The sequence below is a fragment of the Oncorhynchus kisutch genome, linkage group LG15 (genome assembly GCF_002021735.2).
Source record: "Oncorhynchus kisutch isolate 150728-3 linkage group LG15, Okis_V2, whole genome shotgun sequence".
NCBI classification, from domain to species: Eukaryota; Metazoa; Chordata; class Actinopteri; order Salmoniformes; family Salmonidae; genus Oncorhynchus; species Oncorhynchus kisutch.
The window spans coordinates 13131080-13151630 of record NC_034188.2 but is presented as its reverse complement, the minus strand read 5'-3'; the positions used below and the strand labels follow the sequence as shown (position 1 = coordinate 13151630).

At 44.6% G+C, this 20551-nt stretch overlaps 1 protein-coding gene across 1 annotated transcript in view; it reads right to left on the bottom strand.

Moving 5' to 3' along the window:
• Positions 1-2092: 2092 nt before the first annotated feature.
• LOC109876091 (progesterone receptor-like) overlaps positions 2093-20551 on the bottom strand; it is a 55291-nt gene continuing 36832 nt past the window's right edge. Inside the window, exon 9 of the mRNA XM_031789686.1 lies at positions 2093-2571. Within this exon, the coding sequence (XP_031645546.1) occupies positions 2152-2571 (420 nt within the window). The 3' untranslated portion in view covers positions 2093-2151. The remainder of the gene's footprint in view (positions 2572-20551) is intronic.

The window sequence follows — 20551 nt, the reverse complement described above, 5'->3', positions numbered from 1 at the left end:
TACCGGTACAGAGTCAATGTGGAGACTATATACAGGAGGGTACCGGTACAGAGTCAATATGGAGACTATATACAGGAGGGTACCGGTACAGAGTCAATGTGGAGACTATATACAGCTGGGTATGGACAGATTCAATGTGGAGACTGTATACAGGGGGTACCGGTACAGAGTCAATGTGTAGACTATATACAGGGGGTACCGGTACAGAGTCAATGTGGAGACTATATACAGGGGGTACCGGTACAGAGTCAATGTGGAGACTATATACAGGGGGGTACGGTACAGATTCAAATTGGAGACTATATACAGGGGGGTACGGTACAGATTCAATGTGGAGACTATGTACAGGGGGGTACGGTACAGATTCAATGTGGAGACTATATACAGGGGGTACGGTACAGATTCAATGTGGAGACTATATACAGGGGGTACCGGTACAGAGTCAATGTGGAGACTATATACAGGGGGGTACGGTACAGATTCAATGTGGAGACTATATACAGGGAGTACCGGTACAGAGTCAATGTGGAGACTATATACAGGGGGGTACCGGTACAGAGTCAATGTGGAGACTATATACAGGGGGGTACGGTACAGATTCAAATTGGAGACTATATACAGGGGGGTACGGTACAGATTCAATGTGGAGACTATGTACAGGGGGGTACGGTACAGATTCAATGTGGAGACTATATACAGGGGGTACGGTACAGATTCAATGTGGAGACTATATACAGGGGGTACCGGTACAGAGTCAATGTGGAGACTATATACAGGGGGGTACGGTACAGATTCAATGTGGAGACTATATACAGGGAGTACCGGTACAGAGTCAATGTGGAGACTATATACAGGGGGGTACCGGTACAGAGTCAATGTGGAGACTATATACAGGGGGGTACGGTACAGATTCAATGTGGAGACTGTATACAGGGGGTACCGGTACAGAGTCAATGTGTAGACTATATACAGGGGGTACCGGTACAGAGTCAATGTGGAGACTATATACAGGGGGTACCGGTACAGAGTCAATGTGGAGACTATATACAGGGGGGTACGGTACAGATTCAATGTGGAGACTATATACAGGGGGGTACGGTACAGATTCAATGTGGAGACTATGTACAGGGGGGTACGGTACAGATTCAATGTGGAGACTATATACAGGGGGTACGGTACAGATTCAATGTGGAGACTATATACAGGGGGTACCGGTACAGAGTCAATGTGGAGACTATATACAGGGGGTACCGGTACAGATTCAATGTGGAGACTGTATACAGGGGGTACCGGTACAGAGTCAATGTGGAGACTATATACAGGGGGGTACCGGTACAGAGTCAATGTGCGGGGGCACCGGTTAGTTGAGGTAATATGTACATGTAGGTAGAGTAATTACAGTGACTATGCAATATAGATGATAACAACAGAGAGTAGCAGCGGTTTAAAAGAGGGGGAGGGGGGCAATGCAAACAGTCTGGGTAGCCATTTGATTAGGTGTTCAGGGCTCTTATGGCTTGGGGGTAGAAGCTGTTTAAAAGCCTCTTGGATCTAGACTTGGCGCTCCGGTACCGCTTGCCGTGTGGTAGCAGAGAGAGCAGTCTATGATTAGGGTGGCTGGAGTCTTTGACCATTTTTAGGGCCTTCCTCTGACACTGCCTGGTATAGAGGTCCTGATGGCAGGAAGCTTGGCTCCAGTGATGTCCTGGGCCGTTCGCACTACCCTCTGTAATGCCTTGCAGTCGGAGGCTGAGCATTTGCCAGTGATGCTCTCGATGGTGCAGCTGTAGAACCTTTTGAGGATCTGAGGACCAATGCCAAATATTTTCAGTCTCCTGAGGGGGAATAGGTTTTGTTGTGTCCTCTTCATGACTGTCCTTGTGTGCTTGGACCATGTTAGTTTGCTGGTGATGTGGACACCAAGGAACTTGAATAGCATTCTCACATAAGTGTTCCTTTTGTCCAGGTGGGAAAGGGCAGTGTTGTATATAATAGAGATTGCATCATCTGTGGATCTGTTGGGGCGGTAAGCAAATTGGAGTGGGTCTAGGGTTTCTGGGATAATGATATTGACGTGAGCCATGACCAGCCTTTCAAAGCACTTCATGGCTAGTGAGTGCTACGGGTCGGTAGTCATTTAGGCAGGTTACCTTAGTGTTCTTGGGCACAGGCACTATGGTGGTCTGCTGAGAACATGTATGCCTGTCCACAGGGATGGTGGTCTGCCTGTCCACAGGGATGGTGGTCTGCCTGTCCACAGGGATGGTGGTCTGCCTGTCCACAGGGACGGTGGTCTGCATGTCCACAGGGACGGTGGTCTGCCTGTCCACAGGGACGGTGGTCTGCCTGTCCACAGGGATGGTGGTCTGCCTGTCCACAGGGATGGTGGTCTGCCTGTCCACAGGGATGGTGGTCTGCCTGTCCACAGGGATGGTGGTCTGCCTGTCCACAGGGATGGTGGTCTGCCTGTCCACAGGGATGGTGGCCTGCCTGTCCACAGGGATGGTGGTCTGCCTGTCCACAGGGATGGTGGTCTGCCTGTCCACAGGGATGGTGGATAGGCACCTGCTTCTGATTCCAAAGGGCAAAAGATTGAATCCAGTGATAGAAAGTAGTTTTTTATATTTTTGTTTTAAACCTATCCCAAACCTTTTTACTTAACTAGACAAGTCAATTAAGGGAAAGGGAGAGACATATAAAGACAAGGAATCAAAGGGAGAGACATATAAAGAGAAGGAACCAAAGGGAGAGACATATAAAGAGAAGGAACCAAAGGGAGAGACATATAAAGGGAAGGAACCAAAGGGAGAGACATATAAAGACAAGGAACCAAAGGGAGAGACATATAAAGACAAGGAACCAAAGGGAGAGACATATAAAGACAAGGAACCAAAGGGAGAGACATATAAAGACAAGGAACCAAAGGGAGAGACATATAAAGACAAGGAACCAAAGGGGGAGACACATAAAGGGAAGGAACCAAAGGGAGAGACATATAAAGACAAGGAACCAAAGGGAGAGACACATAAAGGGAAGGAACCAAAGGGAGAGACATATAAAGACAAGGAACCAAAGGGGGAGACATATAAAGACAAGGAACCAAAGGGGGAGACATATAAAGGGAAGGAACCAAAGGGAGAGACATATAAAGACAAGGAACCAAAGGGGGAGACATATAAAGGGAAGGAACCAAAGGGAGAAACACATAAAGACAAGGAACCAAAGGGAGAGACATATAAAGAGAAGGAACAAAAGGGAAAGACATATAAAGACAAGGAACCAAAGGGAGAGACATATAAAGACAAGGAACCAAAGGGAGAGACATATAAAGACAAGGAACCAAAGGGAGAGACATATAAAGACAAGGAACCAAAGGGAGAGACACATAAAGAGAAGGAACCAAAGGGAGAGACATATAAAGACAAGGAACCAAAGGGAGAGACACATAAAGACAAGGAACCAAAGGGAGAGACATATAAACACAAGGAACCAAAGGGAGAGACATATAAAGACAAGGAACCAAAGGGAGAGACATATAAAGACAAGGAACCAAAGGGAGAGACATATAAAGACAAGGAACCAAAGGGAGAGACATATAAAGAGAAGGAACCAAAGGGAGAGACATATAAAGACAAGGAACCAAAGGGAGAGACACATAAAGACAAGGAACCAAAGGGAGAGACATATAAAGAGAAGGAACCAAAGGGAGAGACATATAAAGGGAAGGAACCAAAGGGAGAGACATATAAAGACAAGGAACCAAAGGGAGAGACACATAAAGAGAAGGAACCAAAGGGAGAGACATATAAAGACAAGGAACCAAAGGGAGAGACACATAAAGACAAGGAACCAAAGGGAGAGACATATAAAGACAAGGAACCAAAGGGAGAGACATATAAAGACAAGGAACCAAAGGGAGAGACATATAAAGACAAGGAACCAAAGGGAGAGACATATAAAGGGAAGGAACCAAAGGGAGAGACATATAAAGACAAGGAACCAAAGGGAGAGACATATAAAGAGAAGGAACCAAAGGGAGAGACATATAAAGGGAAGGAACCAAAGGGAGAGACATATAAAGACAAGGAACCAAAGGGAGAGACACATAAAGAGAAGGTCATCAAGGAGGTGATGGAGTCCAGGTGAGTGTCATTATGCGCGTAACGCTGGTGACAGGTGTACGCCATAACGAGCAGCCTGGCAACCTAGAGGCCGGAGAGGGAGCACATGACAGTCCCCTCTCCCCGACACGCGGCTCCAGTCGCAGGACGCCGACCACATGACAGGATGTGTTGTCTTTAGAAAAGTTATTATTCACCATGTGGATCATTACTGTTATAGCTCTCCAATAACACACTGAAGCTATAGGACAAAGACTTCTATTCTTCAATATATGGATTTAGGAGGTGTGATAAAGTACTACAATAACAATAGTAACATAATCTAACACTTATCTAAAGTGACTTTGTAAAGTTAAGATATATATCAAATAAATTCTACATATTCAATGTTTTATTGAGCCAACAACCTACTCCCTCTCCCACTTAACTTTCTTTGGCTCTCTCCATCCATCTCTTCCTCCTATCCCTTCCCTTCCCAACCTTCCCAGTAACTGTAGCCCCAGAGGACATTCTCTCTCCAATGTGATGATAAACATGATTTTACAGTGTGTTACCATCATCATCAGGACTCTCCTGAAGTGATTAATCAAAGCTCTGAAACAGGCGGAAAGAGACACAGAGAGGAGCGAGAGAGAGAGAGAAAGAAAGAGGGATAGATGGAGAGAGAGAGTGATAGATGGAGAGAGAGATAGATGGAGAGAGAGAGGGATAGATGGAGAGAGAGGGATAGATGGAGAGTGAGAGGGATAGATGGAGAGTGAGAGGGATAGATGGAGAGAGAGAGGGATAGATGGAGAGAGAGAGAGGGATAGATGGAGAGAGAGAGAGCGAGGGATAGATGGAGAGAGGGATAGATGAGAGAGAGGGATAGATGGAGAGAGAGGGATAGATGGAGAGAGAGAGGGATAGATGGAGAGAGAGAGAGGGATAGGGATAGATGGAGAGATAGGGATAGATGGAGAGAGAGAGGGATAGATGGAGAGAGAGAGAGAGAGAGACAAATGTATAGATTAACAATTCCACACTAACACATCCCCCATGTTTTATTGCATCACAAACACCCCATTCCAATAAAACCACAATGAGAGGGAGGAGGGGGAGGGAGGAAGGGTGTAATATCTGGTGCTGGGGGAAATTAAATCGGAAGTTCCTCGCCTCTGCTCGGGCACAAACACACACGCAGACACACACACTCATTCACACACTCACGCACACACACACAGACGTTAATCAGCAGCCCAGAGAGAAATCTAAGACCACATCTACACCCAGTGGAGGAAATCTGATACAACCGCTGCCCTCTCTTCTCCATCTCTTCCTCAATCCCTCTCTCTATCTTTCCCTCTCTTCCTCAATCCCTCTCTTCTCCATCTCTTCCTCAATCCCTCTCTCTATCTTTCCCTCTCTTCTCCATCTCTTCCTCAATCCCTCTTCTCCATCTCTTCCTCAATCTCTCTCTCTCTCTTCTCCATCTCTTCCTCAATCCCTCTCTCTCTCTTCTCCATCTCTTCCTCAATCCCTCTCTTCTCCATCTCTCTTTTCATTCCATCTCTCTTTTTCTCTCCCTTTTGCTCTATTTCACTTCCTCTCTTATCTTCCTCAATCCCTCTGACTCTCTCTCTCTCTTCTACATCTCTTCCTCAATCCCTCTGACTCTCTCCATCTCTCTTTCTCCTGGATAACGATGTGGTTATGATTCAGATATAATGCAATTATTTCAAATGTAAGTAGCGAAACTCATCAAGAGAGAATGATAACTCCTTATTCAGTCTCCAGGCAAACATCAAACATTAAAAAACCTGAAGCCTTGAAAGGTTGATTTTTTCTGCTATTCTTCCAAACATGTTTCAGTGCCAAACATAACCCTACTCTTACAGCTCGGAAAATAAATCATACGTTCAAGTAAAGACAAATACATGTTCCACTGGGACTTACTGAGGTCATAATGGGCCTTCTCTCTCTCTTCCCGCTATCCCTCCTTCTCCATCTCCCTCTCTCTCTTCCCACTCTCCCTCCTTCTCCATCTCCCGCTCTCCCTCCTTCTCCATCTCCCTCTCCTCCCTCTCTCTCTCTTCCCACTCTCCCTCCTTCTCCATCTCCCGCTCTCCCTCCTTCTCCATCTCCCTCTCCTCCCTCTCTCTCTTCCTGCTCTCCCTCCTCCTCCATCTCCCGCTCTCCCTCCTTCTCCATCTCCTCCCTCTCCCTCCTTCTCTCTTTCCATCTATCCCTCTCTCTATCCCCCTCTTTCTCCCTCCCTCCCTCCCTCTCCTCCCCCTCTCTCTCTCTCTGAGACTATATAGTTCTCCTGTCCACTCTGATCCCAGATCATAGAATAGGACCCAGTAAGCAGACATTCTAGTGTGAATGAGTTCGTAGGGCCTCGTGCCTTTGCCCACATCCTAACTCTGTCTCAACACGCCCCAGACTGAGACCAGCTGCAGAAAGCTGTCTTTCTCCTCATGTTGCAATCAGGTTGTCTCTCCAGGGTTGGGTAGGTTACTTTCTAAATGTAATCCATTACAGTTACTAGTTACCTGTCCAAAATTGTAATCAGTAATGTAACTTTTGCATTACTCAAACTCAGTAATGTAATCTGATAATTTTCTCCTTAATTAAGAAGTGTTAGAAGACATAAAGCATACATCAAACACATTTGGTGTGTCATCGTAGTGGTCTCTGATTGGTGGTCATCATTTGGTGTGTCATCATAGTGGTCTCTGATTGGTGGTCATCATTTGGTGTGTCATCATAGTGGTCTCTGATTTGTGGTCATCATTTGGTGTGTCATCATAGTGGTCTCTGATTGGTGGTCATCATTTGGTGTGTCATCATAGTGGTCTCTGATTGGTGGTCATCATTTGGTGTGTCATCATAGTGGTCTCTGATTGGTGGTCATCATTTGGTGTGTCATCATAGTGGTCTCTGATTGGTGGTCATCATTTGGTGTGTCATCATAGTAGTCTCTGATTGGTGTGTCATCATAGTGGTCTCTGATTGGTGGTCATCATTTGGTGTGTCATCATAGTGGTCTCTGATTGGTGGTCATCATAGTGGTCTCTGATTGGTGGTCATCATAGTGGTCTCTGATTGGTGGTCATCATTTGGTGTGTCATCATAGTGGTTTCTGATTGGTGGTCATCATTTGGTGTGTCATCATAGTGGTCTCTGATTGGTGTGTCATCATAGTGGTCTCTGATTAGTGGTCATCATTTGGTGTGTCATCATAGTGGTCTCTGATTGGTGGTCATCATCTGGTGTGTCATCATAGTGGTCTCTGATTGGTGGTCATCATTTGGTGTGTCATAATAGTGGTCTCTGATTGGTGGTCATCATTTGGTGTGTCATCATAGTGGTCTCTGATTGGTGGTCATCATAGTAGTCTCTGATTGGTGGTCATCATAGTGGTCTCTGATTGGTGGTCATCATTTGGTGTGTCATCATAGTGGTCTCTGATTGGTGGTCATCATAGTGGTCTCTGATTGGTGGTCATCATAGTGGTCTCTGATTGGTGGTCATCATAGTGGTCTCTGATTGGTGGTCATCATTTGGTGTGTCATCATAGTGGTCTCTGATTGGTGGTCATCATTTGGTGTGTCATCATAGTGGTCTCTGATTGGTGGTCATCATTTGGTGTGTCATCATAGTGGTCTCTGATTGGTGGTCAGCATTTGCTGTGTCATCATAGTGGTCTCTGATTGGTGTGTCATCATAGTGGTCTCTGATTGGTGGTCATCATTTGGTGTGTTATCATAGTGGTCTCTGATTGGTGGTCATCATTTGGTGTGTCATCATAGTGGTCTCTGATTGGTGTGTCATCATAGTGGTCTCTGATTGGTGGTCATCATTTGGTGTGTCATCATAGTGGTCTCTGATTGGTGGTCATCATCGTGGTCTCTGAGTGGTGGTCATCATTTGGTGTGTCATCATAGTGGTCTCTGATTGGTGTGTCATCATAGTGGTCTCTGATTAGTGGTCATCATAGTGGTCTCTGATTGGTGGTCATCATCTGGTGTGTCATCATAGTGGTCATCATTTGGTGTGTCATCATAGTGGTCTCTGATTGGTGGTCATCATTTGGTGTGTCATCATAGTGGTCTCTGATTGGTGGTCATCATTTGGTGTCATCATAGTGGTCTCTGATTGGTGGTCATCATTTGGTGTGTCATCATAGTGGTCTCTGATTGGTAGTCATCATTTGGTGTGTCATCATAGTGGTCTCTGATTGGTGGTTATCATTTGGTGTGTCATCATAGTGGTCTCTGATTGCTGGTCATCATTTGGTGTGTCATCATAGTGGTCTCTGATTGGTGGTCATCATAGTGGTCTCTGATTGGTGGTCATCATAGTGGTCTCTGATTGGTGGTCATCATTTGGTGTGTCATCATAGTGGTCTCTGATTGGTTGTCATCATTTGGTGTGTCATCATAGTGGTCTCTGATTGGTGGTCATCATTTGGTGTGTCATCATAGTGGTCTCTGATTGCTGGTTATCATTTGGTGTGTCATCATAGTGGTCTCTGATTGCTGGTCATCATTTGGTGTGTCATCATAGTGGTCTCTGATTGGTGGTCATCATTTGGTGTGTCATCATAGTGGTCTCTGATTGGTGGTCATCATTTGGTGTGTCATAATAGTGGTCTCTGATTGGTGGTCATCATTTGGTGTGTCATCATAGTGGTCTCTGATTGGTGGTCATCATTTGGTGTGTCATCATAGTGGTCTCTGATTGGTGGTCATCATTTGGTGTGTCATCATAGTGGTCTCTGATTGGTGGTCATCATAGTAGTCTCTGATTGGTGGTCATCATAGTGGTCTCTGATTGGTGGTCATCATTTGGTGTGTCATCATAGTGGTCTCTGATTGGTGGTCATCATTTGGTGTGTCATCATAGTGGTCTCTGATTGGTGGTCAGCATTTGCTGTGTCATCATAGTGGTCTCTGATTGGTGTGTCATCATAGTGGTCTCTGATTGGTGGTCATCATTTGGTGTGTTATCATAGTGGTCTCTGATTGGTGGTCATCATTTGGTGTGTCATCATAGTGGTCTCTGATTGGTGTGTCATCATAGTGGTCTCTGATTGGTGGTCATCATTTGGTGTGTCATCATAGTGGTCTCTGATTGGTGGTCATCATCGTGGTCTCTGAGTGGTGGTCATCATTTGGTGTGTCATCATAGTGGTCTCTGATTGGTGTGTCATCATAGTGGTCTCTGATTAGTGGTCATCATAGTGGTCTCTGATTGGTGGTCATCATCTGGTGTGTCATCATAGTGGTCATCATTTGGTGTGTCATCATAGTGGTCTCTGATTGGTGGTCATCATTTGGTGTGTCATCATAGTGGTCTCTGATTGGTGGTCATCATTTGGTGTCATCATAGTGGTCTCTGATTGGTGGTCATCATTTGGTGTGTCATCATAGTGGTCTCTGATTGGTAGTCATCATTTGGTGTGTCATCATAGTGGTCTCTGATTGGTGGTTATCATTTGGTGTGTCATCATAGTGGTCTCTGATTGCTGGTCATCATTTGGTGTGTCATCATAGTGGTCTCTGATTGGTGGTCATCATAGTGGTCTCTGATTGGTGGTCATCATAGTGGTCTCTGATTGGTGGTCATCATTTGGTGTGTCATCATAGTGGTCTCTGATTGGTTGTCATCATTTGGTGTGTCATCATAGTGGTCTCTGATTGGTGGTCATCATTTGGTGTGTCATCATAGTGGTCTCTGATTGCTGGTTATCATTTGGTGTGTCATCATAGTGGTCTCTGATTGCTGGTCATCATTTGGTGTGTCATCATAGTGGTCTCTGATTGGTGGTCATCATTTGGTGTGTCATCATAGTGGTCTCTGATTGGTGGTCATCATTTGGTGTGTCATAATAGTGGTCTCTGATTGGTGGTCATCATTTGGTGTGTCATCATAGTGGTCTCTGATTGGTGGTCATCATTTGGTGTGTCATCATAGTGGTCTCTGATTGGTGGTCATCATTTGGTGTGTCATCATAGTGGTCTCTGATTGGTGGTCATCATAGTAGTCTCTGATTGGTGGTCATCATAGTGGTCTCTGATTGGTGGTCATCATTTGGTGTGTCATCATAGTGGTCTCTGATTGGTGGTCATCATAGTGGTCTCTGATTGGTGGTCATCATAGTGGTCTCTGATTGGTGGTCATCATTTGGTGTGTCATCATAGTGGTCTCTGATTGGTGGTCATCATTTGGTGTGTCACCATAGTGGTCTCTGATTGGTGGTCATCATTTGGTGTGTCATCATAGTGGTCTCTGATTGGTGTGTCATCATAGTGGTCTCTGATTAGTGGTCATCATTTGGTGTGTCATCATAGTGGTCTCTGATTGGTGGTCATCATTTGGTGTGTCATCATAGTGGTCTCTGATTGGTGGTCATCATTTGGTGTGTCATCATAGTGGTCTCTGATTGGTGGTCAGCATTTGCTGTGTCATCATAGTGGTCTCTGATTGGTGTGTCATCATAGTGGTCTCTGATTGGTGGTCATCATTTGGTGTGTCATCATAGTGGTCTCTGATTGGTGGTCATCATTTGGTGTGTCATCATAGTGGTCTCTGATTGGTGTGTCATCATAGTGGTCTCTGATTGGTGGTCATCATCGTGGTCTCTGAGTGGTGGTCATCATTTGGTGTGTCATCATAGTGGTCTCTGATTGGTGTGTCATCATAGTGGTCTCTGATTAGTGGTCATCATAGTGGTCTCTGATTGGTGGTCATCATCTGGTGTGTCATCATAGTGGTCATCATTTGGTGTGTCATCATAGTGGTCTCTGATTGGTGGTCATCATTTGGTGTGTCATCATAGTGGTCTCTGATTGGTGGTCATCATTTGGTGTCATCATAGTGGTCTCTGATTGGTGGTCATCATTTGGTGTGTCATCATAGTGGTCTCTGATTGGTGGTCATCATTTGGTGTGTCATCATAGTGGTCTCTGATTGGTGGTTATCATTTGGTGTGTCATCATAGTGGTCTCTGATTGCTGGTCATCATTTGGTGTGTCATCATAGTGGTCTCTGATTGGTGGTCATCATAGTGGTCTCTGATTGGTGGTCATCATAGTGGTCTCTGATTGGTGGTCATCATTTGGTGTGTCATCATAGTGGTCTCTGATTGGTGGTCATCATTTGGTGTGTCATCATAGTGGTCTCTGATTGGTGGTCATCATTTGGTGTGTCATCATAGTGGTCTCTGATTGCTGGTTATCATTTGGTGTGTCATCATAGTGGTCTCTGATTGCTGGTCATCATTTGGTGTGTCATCATAGTGGTCTCTGATTGGTGGTCATCATTTGGTGTGTCATCATAGTGGTCTCTGATTGGTGGTCATCATTTGGTGTGGCATAATAGTGGTCTCTGATTGGTGGTCATCATTTGGTGTGTCATCATAGTGGTCTCTGATTGGTGGTCATCATTTGGTGTGTCATCATAGTGGTCTCTGATTGGTGGTCATCATTTGGTGTGTCATCATAGTGGTCTCTGATTGGTGGTCATCATAGTAGTCTCTGATTGGTGGTCATCATAGTGGTCTCTGATTGGTGGTCATCATTTGGTGTGTCATCATAGTGGTCTCTGATTGGTGGTCATCATAGTGGTCTCTGATTGGTGGTCATCATAGTGGTCTCTGATTGGTGGTCATCATTTGGTGTGTCATCATAGTGGTCTCTGATTGGTGGTCATCATTTGGTGTGTCACCATAGTGGTCTCTGATTGGTGGTCATCATTTGGTGTGTCATCATAGTGGTCTCTGATTGGTGTGTCATCATAGTGGTCTCTGATTAGTGGTCATCATTTGGTGTGTCATCATAGTGGTCTCTGATTGGTGGTCATCATCTGGTGTGTCATCATAGTGGTCTCTGATTGGTGGTCATCATTTGGTGTGTCATCATAGTGGTCTCTGATTGGTGGTCATCATTTGGTGTGTCATCATAGTGGTCTCTGATTGGTGTGTCATCATAGTGGTCTCTGATTAGTGGTCATCATTTGGTGTGTCATCATAGTGGTCTCTGATTGGTGGTCATCATTTGGTGTGTCATCATAGTGGTCTCTGATTGGTGGTCATCATTTGGTGTGTCATCATAGTGGTCTCTGATTGGTGGTCATCATTTGGTGTGTCATCATAGTGGTCTCTGATTGGTGGTCATCATTTGGTGTGTCATCATAGTGGTCTCTGATTGGTGGTCATCATTTGGTGTGTCATCATAGTGGTCTCTGATTGGTGTGTCATCATAGTGGTCTCTGATTAGTGGTCATCATTTGGTGTGTCATCATAGTGGTCTCTGATTGGTGGTCATCATTTGGTGTGTCATCATAGTGGTCTCTGATTGGTGGTCATCATTTGGTGTGGTCTCTGATTGGTGGTCATCATTTGGTGTGTCATCATAGTGGTCTCTGATTGGTGGTCATCATTTGGTGTGTCATCATAGTGGTCTCTGATTGGTGGTCATCATTTGGTGTGTCATCATAGTGGTCTCTGATTGGTGGTCATCATTTGGTGTGTCATCATAGTCTCTGATTGGTGTGTCATCATAGTGGTCTCTGATTGGTGGTCATCATTTGGTGTGTCATCATAGTGGTCTCTGATTGGTGGTCATCATTTGGTGTGTCATCATAGTGGTCTCTGATTGGTGGTCATCATTTGGTGTGTCATCATAGTGGTCTCTGATTGGTGGTCATCATAGTGGTCTCTGATTGGTGGTCATCATAGTGGTCTCTGATTGGTGGTCATCATTTGGTGTGTCATCATAGTGGTTTCTGATTGGTGGTCATCATTTGGTGTGTCATCATAGTGGTCTCTGATTGGTGTGTCATCATAGTGGTCTCTGATTAGTGGTCATCATTTGGTGTGTCATCATAGTGGTCTCTGATTGGTGGTCATCATCTGGTGTGTCATCATAGTGGTCTCTGATTGGTGGTCATCATTTGGTGTGTCATCATAGTGGTCTCTGATTGGTGGTCATCATTTGGTGTGTCATCATAGTGGTCTCTGATTGGTGTGTCATCATAGTGGTCTCTGATTAGTGGTCATCATTTGGTGTGTCATCATAGTGGTCTCTGATTGGTGTGTCATCATAGTGGTCTCTGATTAGTGGTCATCATTTGGTGTGTCATCATAGTGGTCTCTGATTGGTGGTCATCATTTGGTGTGTCATCATAGTGGTCTCTGATTGGTGGTCATCATTTGGTGTGTCATCATAGTGGTCTCTGATTGGTGGTCATCATTTGGTGTGTCATCATAGTGGTCTCTGATTGGTGGTCATCATTTGGTGTGTCATCATAGTGGTCTCTGATTGGTGGTCATCATTTGGTGTGTCATCATAGTGGTCTCTGATTGGTGTGTCATCATAGTGGTCTCTGATTAGTGGTCATCATTTGGTGTGTCATCATAGTGGTCTCTGATTGGTGGTCATCATTTGGTGTGTCATCATAGTGGTCTCTGATTGGTGGTCATCATTTGGTGTGTCATCATAGTGGTCTCTGATTGGTGTTCATCATTTGGTGTGTCATCATAGTGGTCTCTGATTGGTGGTCATCATTTGGTGTGTCATCATAGTGGTCTCTGATTGGTGGTCATCATTTGGTGTGTCATCATAGTAGTCTCTGATTGGTGTGTCATCATAGTGGTCTCTGATTGGTGGTCATCATTTGGTGTGTCATCATAGTGGTCTCTGATTGGTGGTCATCATTTGGTGTGTCATCATAGTGGTCTCTGATTGGTGGTCATCATAGTGGTCTCTGATTGGTGGTCATCATAGTGGTCTCTGATTGGTGGTCATCATTTGGTGTGTCATCATAGTGGTTTCTGATTGGTGGTCATCATTTGGTGTGTCATCATAGTGGTCTCTGATTGGTGTGTCATCATAGTGGTCTCTGATTAGTGGTCATCATTTGGTGTGTCATCATAGTGGTCTCTGATTGGTGGTCATCATCTGGTGTGTCATCATAGTGGTCTCTGATTGGTGGTCATCATAGTGGTCTCTGATTGGTGGTCATCATTTGGTGTGTCATCATAGTGGTCTCTGATTGGTGGTCATCATTTGGTGTGTCACCATAGTGGTCTCTGATTGGTGGTCATCATTTGGTGTGTCATCATAGTGGTCTCTGATTGGTGTGTCATCATAGTGGTCTCTGATTAGTGGTCATCATTTGGTGTGTCATCATAGTGGTCTCTGATTGGTGGTCATCATCTGGGGTGTCATCATAGTGGTCTCTGATTGGTGGTCATCATTTGGTGTGTCATCATAGTGGTCTCTGATTGGTGGTCATCATTTGGTGTGTCATCATAGTGGTCTCTGATTGGTGTGTCATCATAGTGGTCTCTGATTAGTGGTCATCATTTGGTGTGTCATCATAGTGGTCTCTGATTGGTGTGTCATCATAGTGGTCTCTGATTGGTGGTCATCATTTGGTGTGTCATCATAGTGGTCTCTGATTGGTGGTCATCATTTGGTGTGTCATCATAGTGGTCTCTGATTGGTGGTCATCATTTGGTGTGTCATCATAGTGGTCTCTGATTGGTGGTCATCATTTGGTGTGTCATCATAGTGGTCTCTGATTGGTGGTCATCATTTGGTGTGTCATCATAGTGGTCTCTGATTGGTGTGTCATCATAGTGGTCTCTGATTAGTGGTCATCATTTGGTGTGTCATCATAGTGGTCTCTGATTGGTGGTCATCATTTGGTGTGTCATCATAGTGGTCTCTGATTGGTTGGTCATCATTTGGTGTGTCATCATAGTGGTCTCTGATTGGTGTTCATCATTTGGGTGTCATCATAGTGGTCTCTGATTGGTGGTCATCATTTGGTGTGTCATCATAGTGGTCTCTGATTGGTGGTCATCATTTGGTGTGTCATCATAGTAGTCTCTGATTGGTGTGTCATCATAGTGGTCTCTGATTGGTGGTCATCTTTGGTGTGTCATCATAGTGGTCTCTGATTGGTGGTCATCATTGGTGTGTCATCATAGTGGTCTCTGATTGGTGGTCATCATTTGGTGTGTCATCATAGTGGTCTCTGATTGGTGGTCATCATAGTGGTCTCTGATTGGTGGTCATCATAGTGGTCTCTGATTGGTGGTCATCATTTGGTGTGTCATCATAGTGGTTTCTGATTGGTGGTCATCATTTGGTGTGTCATCATAGTGGTCTCTGATTGGTGTGTCATCATAGTGGTCTCTGATTAGTGGTCATCATTTGGTGTGTCATCATAGTGGTCTCTGATTGGTGGTCATCATCTGGTGTGTCATCATAGTGGTCTCTGATTGGTGGTCATCATTTGGTGTGTCATCATAGTGGTCTCTGATTGGTGGTCATCATTTGGTGTGTCATCATAGTGGTCTCTGATTGGTGTGTCATCATAGTGGTCTCTGATTAGTGGTCATTATTTGGTGTGTCATCATAGTGGTCTCTGATTGGTGGTCATCATTTGGTGTGTCATCATAGTGGTCTCTGTTTGGTGGTCATCATTTGGTGTGTCATCATAGTGGTCTCTGATTGGTGGTCATCATTTGGTGTGTCATCATAGTGGTCTCTGATTGGTGGTCATCATTTGGTGTGTCATCATAGTGGTCTCTGATTGGTGTGTCATCATAGTGGTCTCTGATTAGTGGTCATCATTTGGTGTGTCATCATAGTGGTCTCTGATTGGTGGTCATCATTTGGTGTGTCATCATAGTGGTCTCTGATTGGTGGTCATCATTTGGTGTGTCATCATAGTGGTCTCTGATTGGTGGTCAACATTTGGTGTGTCATCATAGTGGTCTCTGATTGGTGGTCATCATTTGGTGTGTCATCATAGTGGTCTCTGATTGGTGGTCATCATTTGGTGTGTCATCACAGTGGTCTCTGATTGGTGTGTCATCATAGTGGTCTCTGATTAGTGGTCATCATTTGGTGTGTCATCATAGTGGTCTCTGATTGGTGGTCATCATCTGGTGTGTCATCATAGTGGTCTCTGATTGGTGGTCATCATTTGGTGTGTCATCATAGTGGTCTCTGATTGGTGGTCATCATAGTAGTCTCTGATTGGTGGTCATCATAGTGGTCTCTGATTGGTGGTCATCATTTGGTGTGTCATCATAGTGGTCTCTGATTGGTGGTCATCATAGTGGTCTCTGATTGGTGGTCATCATAGTGGTCTCTGATTGGTGGTCATCATTTTGTGTGTCATCATAGTGGTCTCTGATTGGTGGTCATCATTTGGTGTGTCATCATAGTGGTCTCTGATTGGTGGTCATCATTTGGTGTGTCATCATAGTGGTCTCTGATTGGTGTGTCATCATAGTGGTCTCTGATTAGTGGTCATCATTTGGTGTGTCATCATAGTGGTCTCTGATTGGTGTGTCATCATAGTGGTCTCTGATTAGTGGTCATCATTTGGTGTGTCATCATAGTGGTCTCTGATTGGTGGTCATCATTTGGTGTGTCATCATAGTGGTCTCTGATTGGTGGTCATCATTTGGTGTGTCATCATAGTGGTCTCTGATTGGTGGTCATCATTTGGTGTGTCATCATAGTGGTCTCTGATTGGTGGTCATCATTTGGTGTGTCATCATAGTGGTCTCTGATTGGTGTGTCATCATAGTGGTCTCTGATTAGTGGTCATCATTTGGTGTGTCATCATAGTGGTCTCTGATTGGTGGTCATCATTTGGTGTGTCATCTTAGTGGTCTCTGTTTGGTGGTCATCATTTGGTGTGTCATCATAGTGGTCTCTGATTGGTGGTCATCATTTGGTGTGTCATCATAGTGGTCTCTGATTGGTGGTCATCATTTGGTGTGTCATCATAGTGGTCTCTGATTGGTGGTCATCATTTGGTGTGTCATCATAGTGGTCTCTGATTAGTGGTCATCATTTGGTGTGTCATCATAGTGGTCTCTGATTGGTGTGTCATCATAGTGGTCTCTGATTAGTGGTCATCATTTGGTGTGTCATCATAGTGGTCTCTGATTGGTGGTCATCATTTGGTGTGTCATCATAGTGGTCTCTGTTTGGTGGTCATCATTTGGTGTGTCATCATAGTGGTCTCTGATTGGTGGTCATCATTTGGTGTGTCATCATAGTGGTCTCTGATTGGTGTGTCATCATAGTGGTCTCTGATTGGTGGTCATCATTTGGTGTGTCATCATAGTGGTCTCTGATTGGTGGTCATCATTTGGTGTGTTATCATAGTGGTCTCTGATTGGTGGTCATCATTTGGTGTGTCATCATAGTGGTCTCTGATTGGTGGTCATCATTTGGTGTGTCATCATAGTGGTCTCTGATTGGTGTGTCATCATAGTGGTCTCTGATTAGTGGTCATCATTTGGTGTGTCATCATAGTGGTCTCTGATTGGTGGTCATCATTTGGTGTGTCATCATAGTGGTCTCTGATTAGTGGTCATCATTTGGTGTGTCATCATAGTGGTCTCTGATTGGTGTGTCATCATAGTGGTCTCTGATTAGTGGTCATCATTTGGTGTGTCATCATAGTGGTCTCTGATTGGTGGTCATCATTTGGTGTGTCATCATAGTGGTCTCTGATTGGTGGTCATCATTTGGTGTGTCATCATAGTGGTCTCTGATTGGTGTGTCATCATAGTGGTCTCTGATTAGTGGTCATCATTTGGTGTGTCATCATAGTGGTCTCTGATTGGTGGTCATCATTTGGTGTGTCATCATAGTGGTCTCTGATTAGTGGTCATCATTTGGTGTGTCATCATAGTGGTCTCTGATTGGTGTGTCATCATAGTGGTCTCTGATTAGTGGTCATCATTTGGTGTGTCATCATAGTGGTCTCTGATTGGTGGTCATCATTTGGTGTGTCATCATAGTGGTCTCTGTTTGGTGGTCATCATTTGGTGTGTCATCATAGTGGTCTCTGATTGGTGGTCATCATTTGGTGTGTCATCATAGTGGTCTCTGATTGGTGGTCATCATTTGGTGTGTCATCATAGTGGTCTCTGATTGGTGGTCATCATTTGGTGTGTCATCATAGTGGTCTCTGATTAGTGGTCATCATTTGGTGTGTCATCATAGTGGTCTCTGATTGGTGTGTCATCATAGTGGTCTCTGATTAGTGGTCATCATTTGGTGTGTCATCATAGTGGTCTCTGATTGGTGGTCATCATTTGGTGTGTCATCATAGTGGTCTCTGATTGGTGGTCATCATTTGGTGTGTTATCATAGTGGTCTCTGATTGGTGGTCATCATTTGGTGTGTCATCATAGTGGTCTCTGATTGGTGGTCATCATTTGGTGTGTCATCATAGTGGTCTCTGATTGGTGTGTCATCATAGTGGTCTCTGATTAGTGGTCATCATTTGGTGTGTCATCATAGTGGTCTCTGATTGGTGGTCATCATTTGGTGTGTCATCATAGTGGTCTCTGTTTGGTGGTCATCATTTGGTGTGTCATCATAGTGGTCTCTGATTGGTGGTCATCATTTGGTGTGTCATCATAGTGGTCTCTGATTGGTGGTCATCATTTGGTGTGTCATCATAGTGGTCTCTGATTGGTGGTCATCATTTGGTGTGTCATCATAGTAGTCTCTGATTGGTGTGTCATCATAGTCGTCTCTGATTGGTGGTCATCATTTGGTGTGTCATCATAGTGGTCATCATAGTGGTCTCTGATTGGTGGTCATCATAGTGGTCTCTGATTGGTGGTCATCATTTGGTGTGTCATCATAGTGGTTTCTGATTGGTGGTCATCATTTGGTGTGTCATCATAGTGGTCTCTGATTGGTGTGTCATCATAGTGGTCTCTGATTAGTGGTCATCATTTGGTGTGTCATCATAGTGGTCTCTGATTGGTGGTCATCATCTGGTGTGGTCATCATAGTGGTCTCTGATTGGTGGTCATCATAGTGGTCTCTGATTGGTGGTCATCATTTGGTGTGTCATCATAGTGGTCTCTGATTGGTGGTCATCATTTGGTGTGTCACCATAGTGGTCTCTGATTGGTGGTCATCATTTGGTGTGTCATCATAGTGGTCTCTGATTGGTGTGTCATCATAGTGGTCTCTGATTAGTGGTCATCATTTGGTGTGTCATCATAGTGGTCTCTGATTGGTGGTCATCATCTGGGGTGTCATCATAGTGGTCTCTGATTGGTGGTCATCATTTGGTGTGTCATCATAGTGGTCTCTGATTGGTGGTCATCATTTGGTGTGTCATCATAGTGGTCTCTGATTGGTGTGTCATCATAGTGGTCTCTGATTAGTGGTCATCATTTGGTGTGTCATCATAGTGGTCTCTGATTGGTGTGTCATCATAGTGGTCTCTGATTGGTGGTCATCATTTGGTGTGTCATCATAGTGGTCTCTGATTGGTGGTCATCATTTGGTGTGTCATCATAGTGGTCTCTGATTGGTGGTCATCATTTGGTGTGTCATCATAGTGGTCTCTGATTGGTGGTCATCATTTGGTGTGTCATCATAGTGGTCTCTGATTGGTGGTCATCATTTGGTGTGTCATCATAGTGGTCTCTGATTGGTGTGTCATCATAGTGGTCTCTGATTAGTGGTCATCATTTGGTGTGTCATCATAGTGGTCTCTGATTGGTGGTCATCATTTGGTGTGTCATCATAGTGGTCTCTGATTGGTGGTCATCATTTGGTGTGTCATCATAGTGGTCTCTGATTGGTGTTCATCATTTGGTGTGTCATCATAGTGGTCTCTGATTGGTGGTCATCATTTGGTGTGTCATCATAGTGGTCTCTGATTGGTGGTCATCATTTGGTGTGTCATCATAGTAGTCTCTGATTGGTGTGTCATCATAGTGGTCTCTGATTGGTGGTCATCATTTGGTGTGTCATCATAGTGGTCTCTGATTGGTGGTCATCATTTGGTGTGTCATCATAGTGGTCTCTGATTGGTGGTCATCATTTGGTGTGTCATCATAGTGGTCTCTGATTGGTGGTCATCATAGTGGTCTCTGATTGGTGGTCATCATAGTGGTCTCTGATTGGTGGTCATCATTTGGTGTGTCATCATAGTGGTTTCTGATTGGTGGTCATCATTTGGTGTGTCATCATAGTGGTCTCTGATTGGTGTGTCATCATAGTGGTCTCTGATTAGTGGTCATCATTTGGTGTGTCATCATAGTGGTCTCTGATTGGTGGTCATCATCTGGTGTGTCATCATAGTGGTCTCTGATTGGTGGTCATCATTTGGTGTGTCATCATAGTGGTCTCTGATTGGTGGTCATCATTTGGTGTGTCATCATAGTGGTCTCTGATTGGTGTGTCATCATAGTGGTCTCTGATTAGTGGTCATCATTTGGTGTGTCATCATAGTGGTCTCTGATTGGTGGTCATCATCTGGTGTGTCATCATAGTGGTCTCTGATTGGTGGTCATCATTTGGTGTGTCATCATAGTGGTCTCTGATTGGTGGTCATCATTTGGTGTGTCATCATAGTGGTCTCTGATTGGT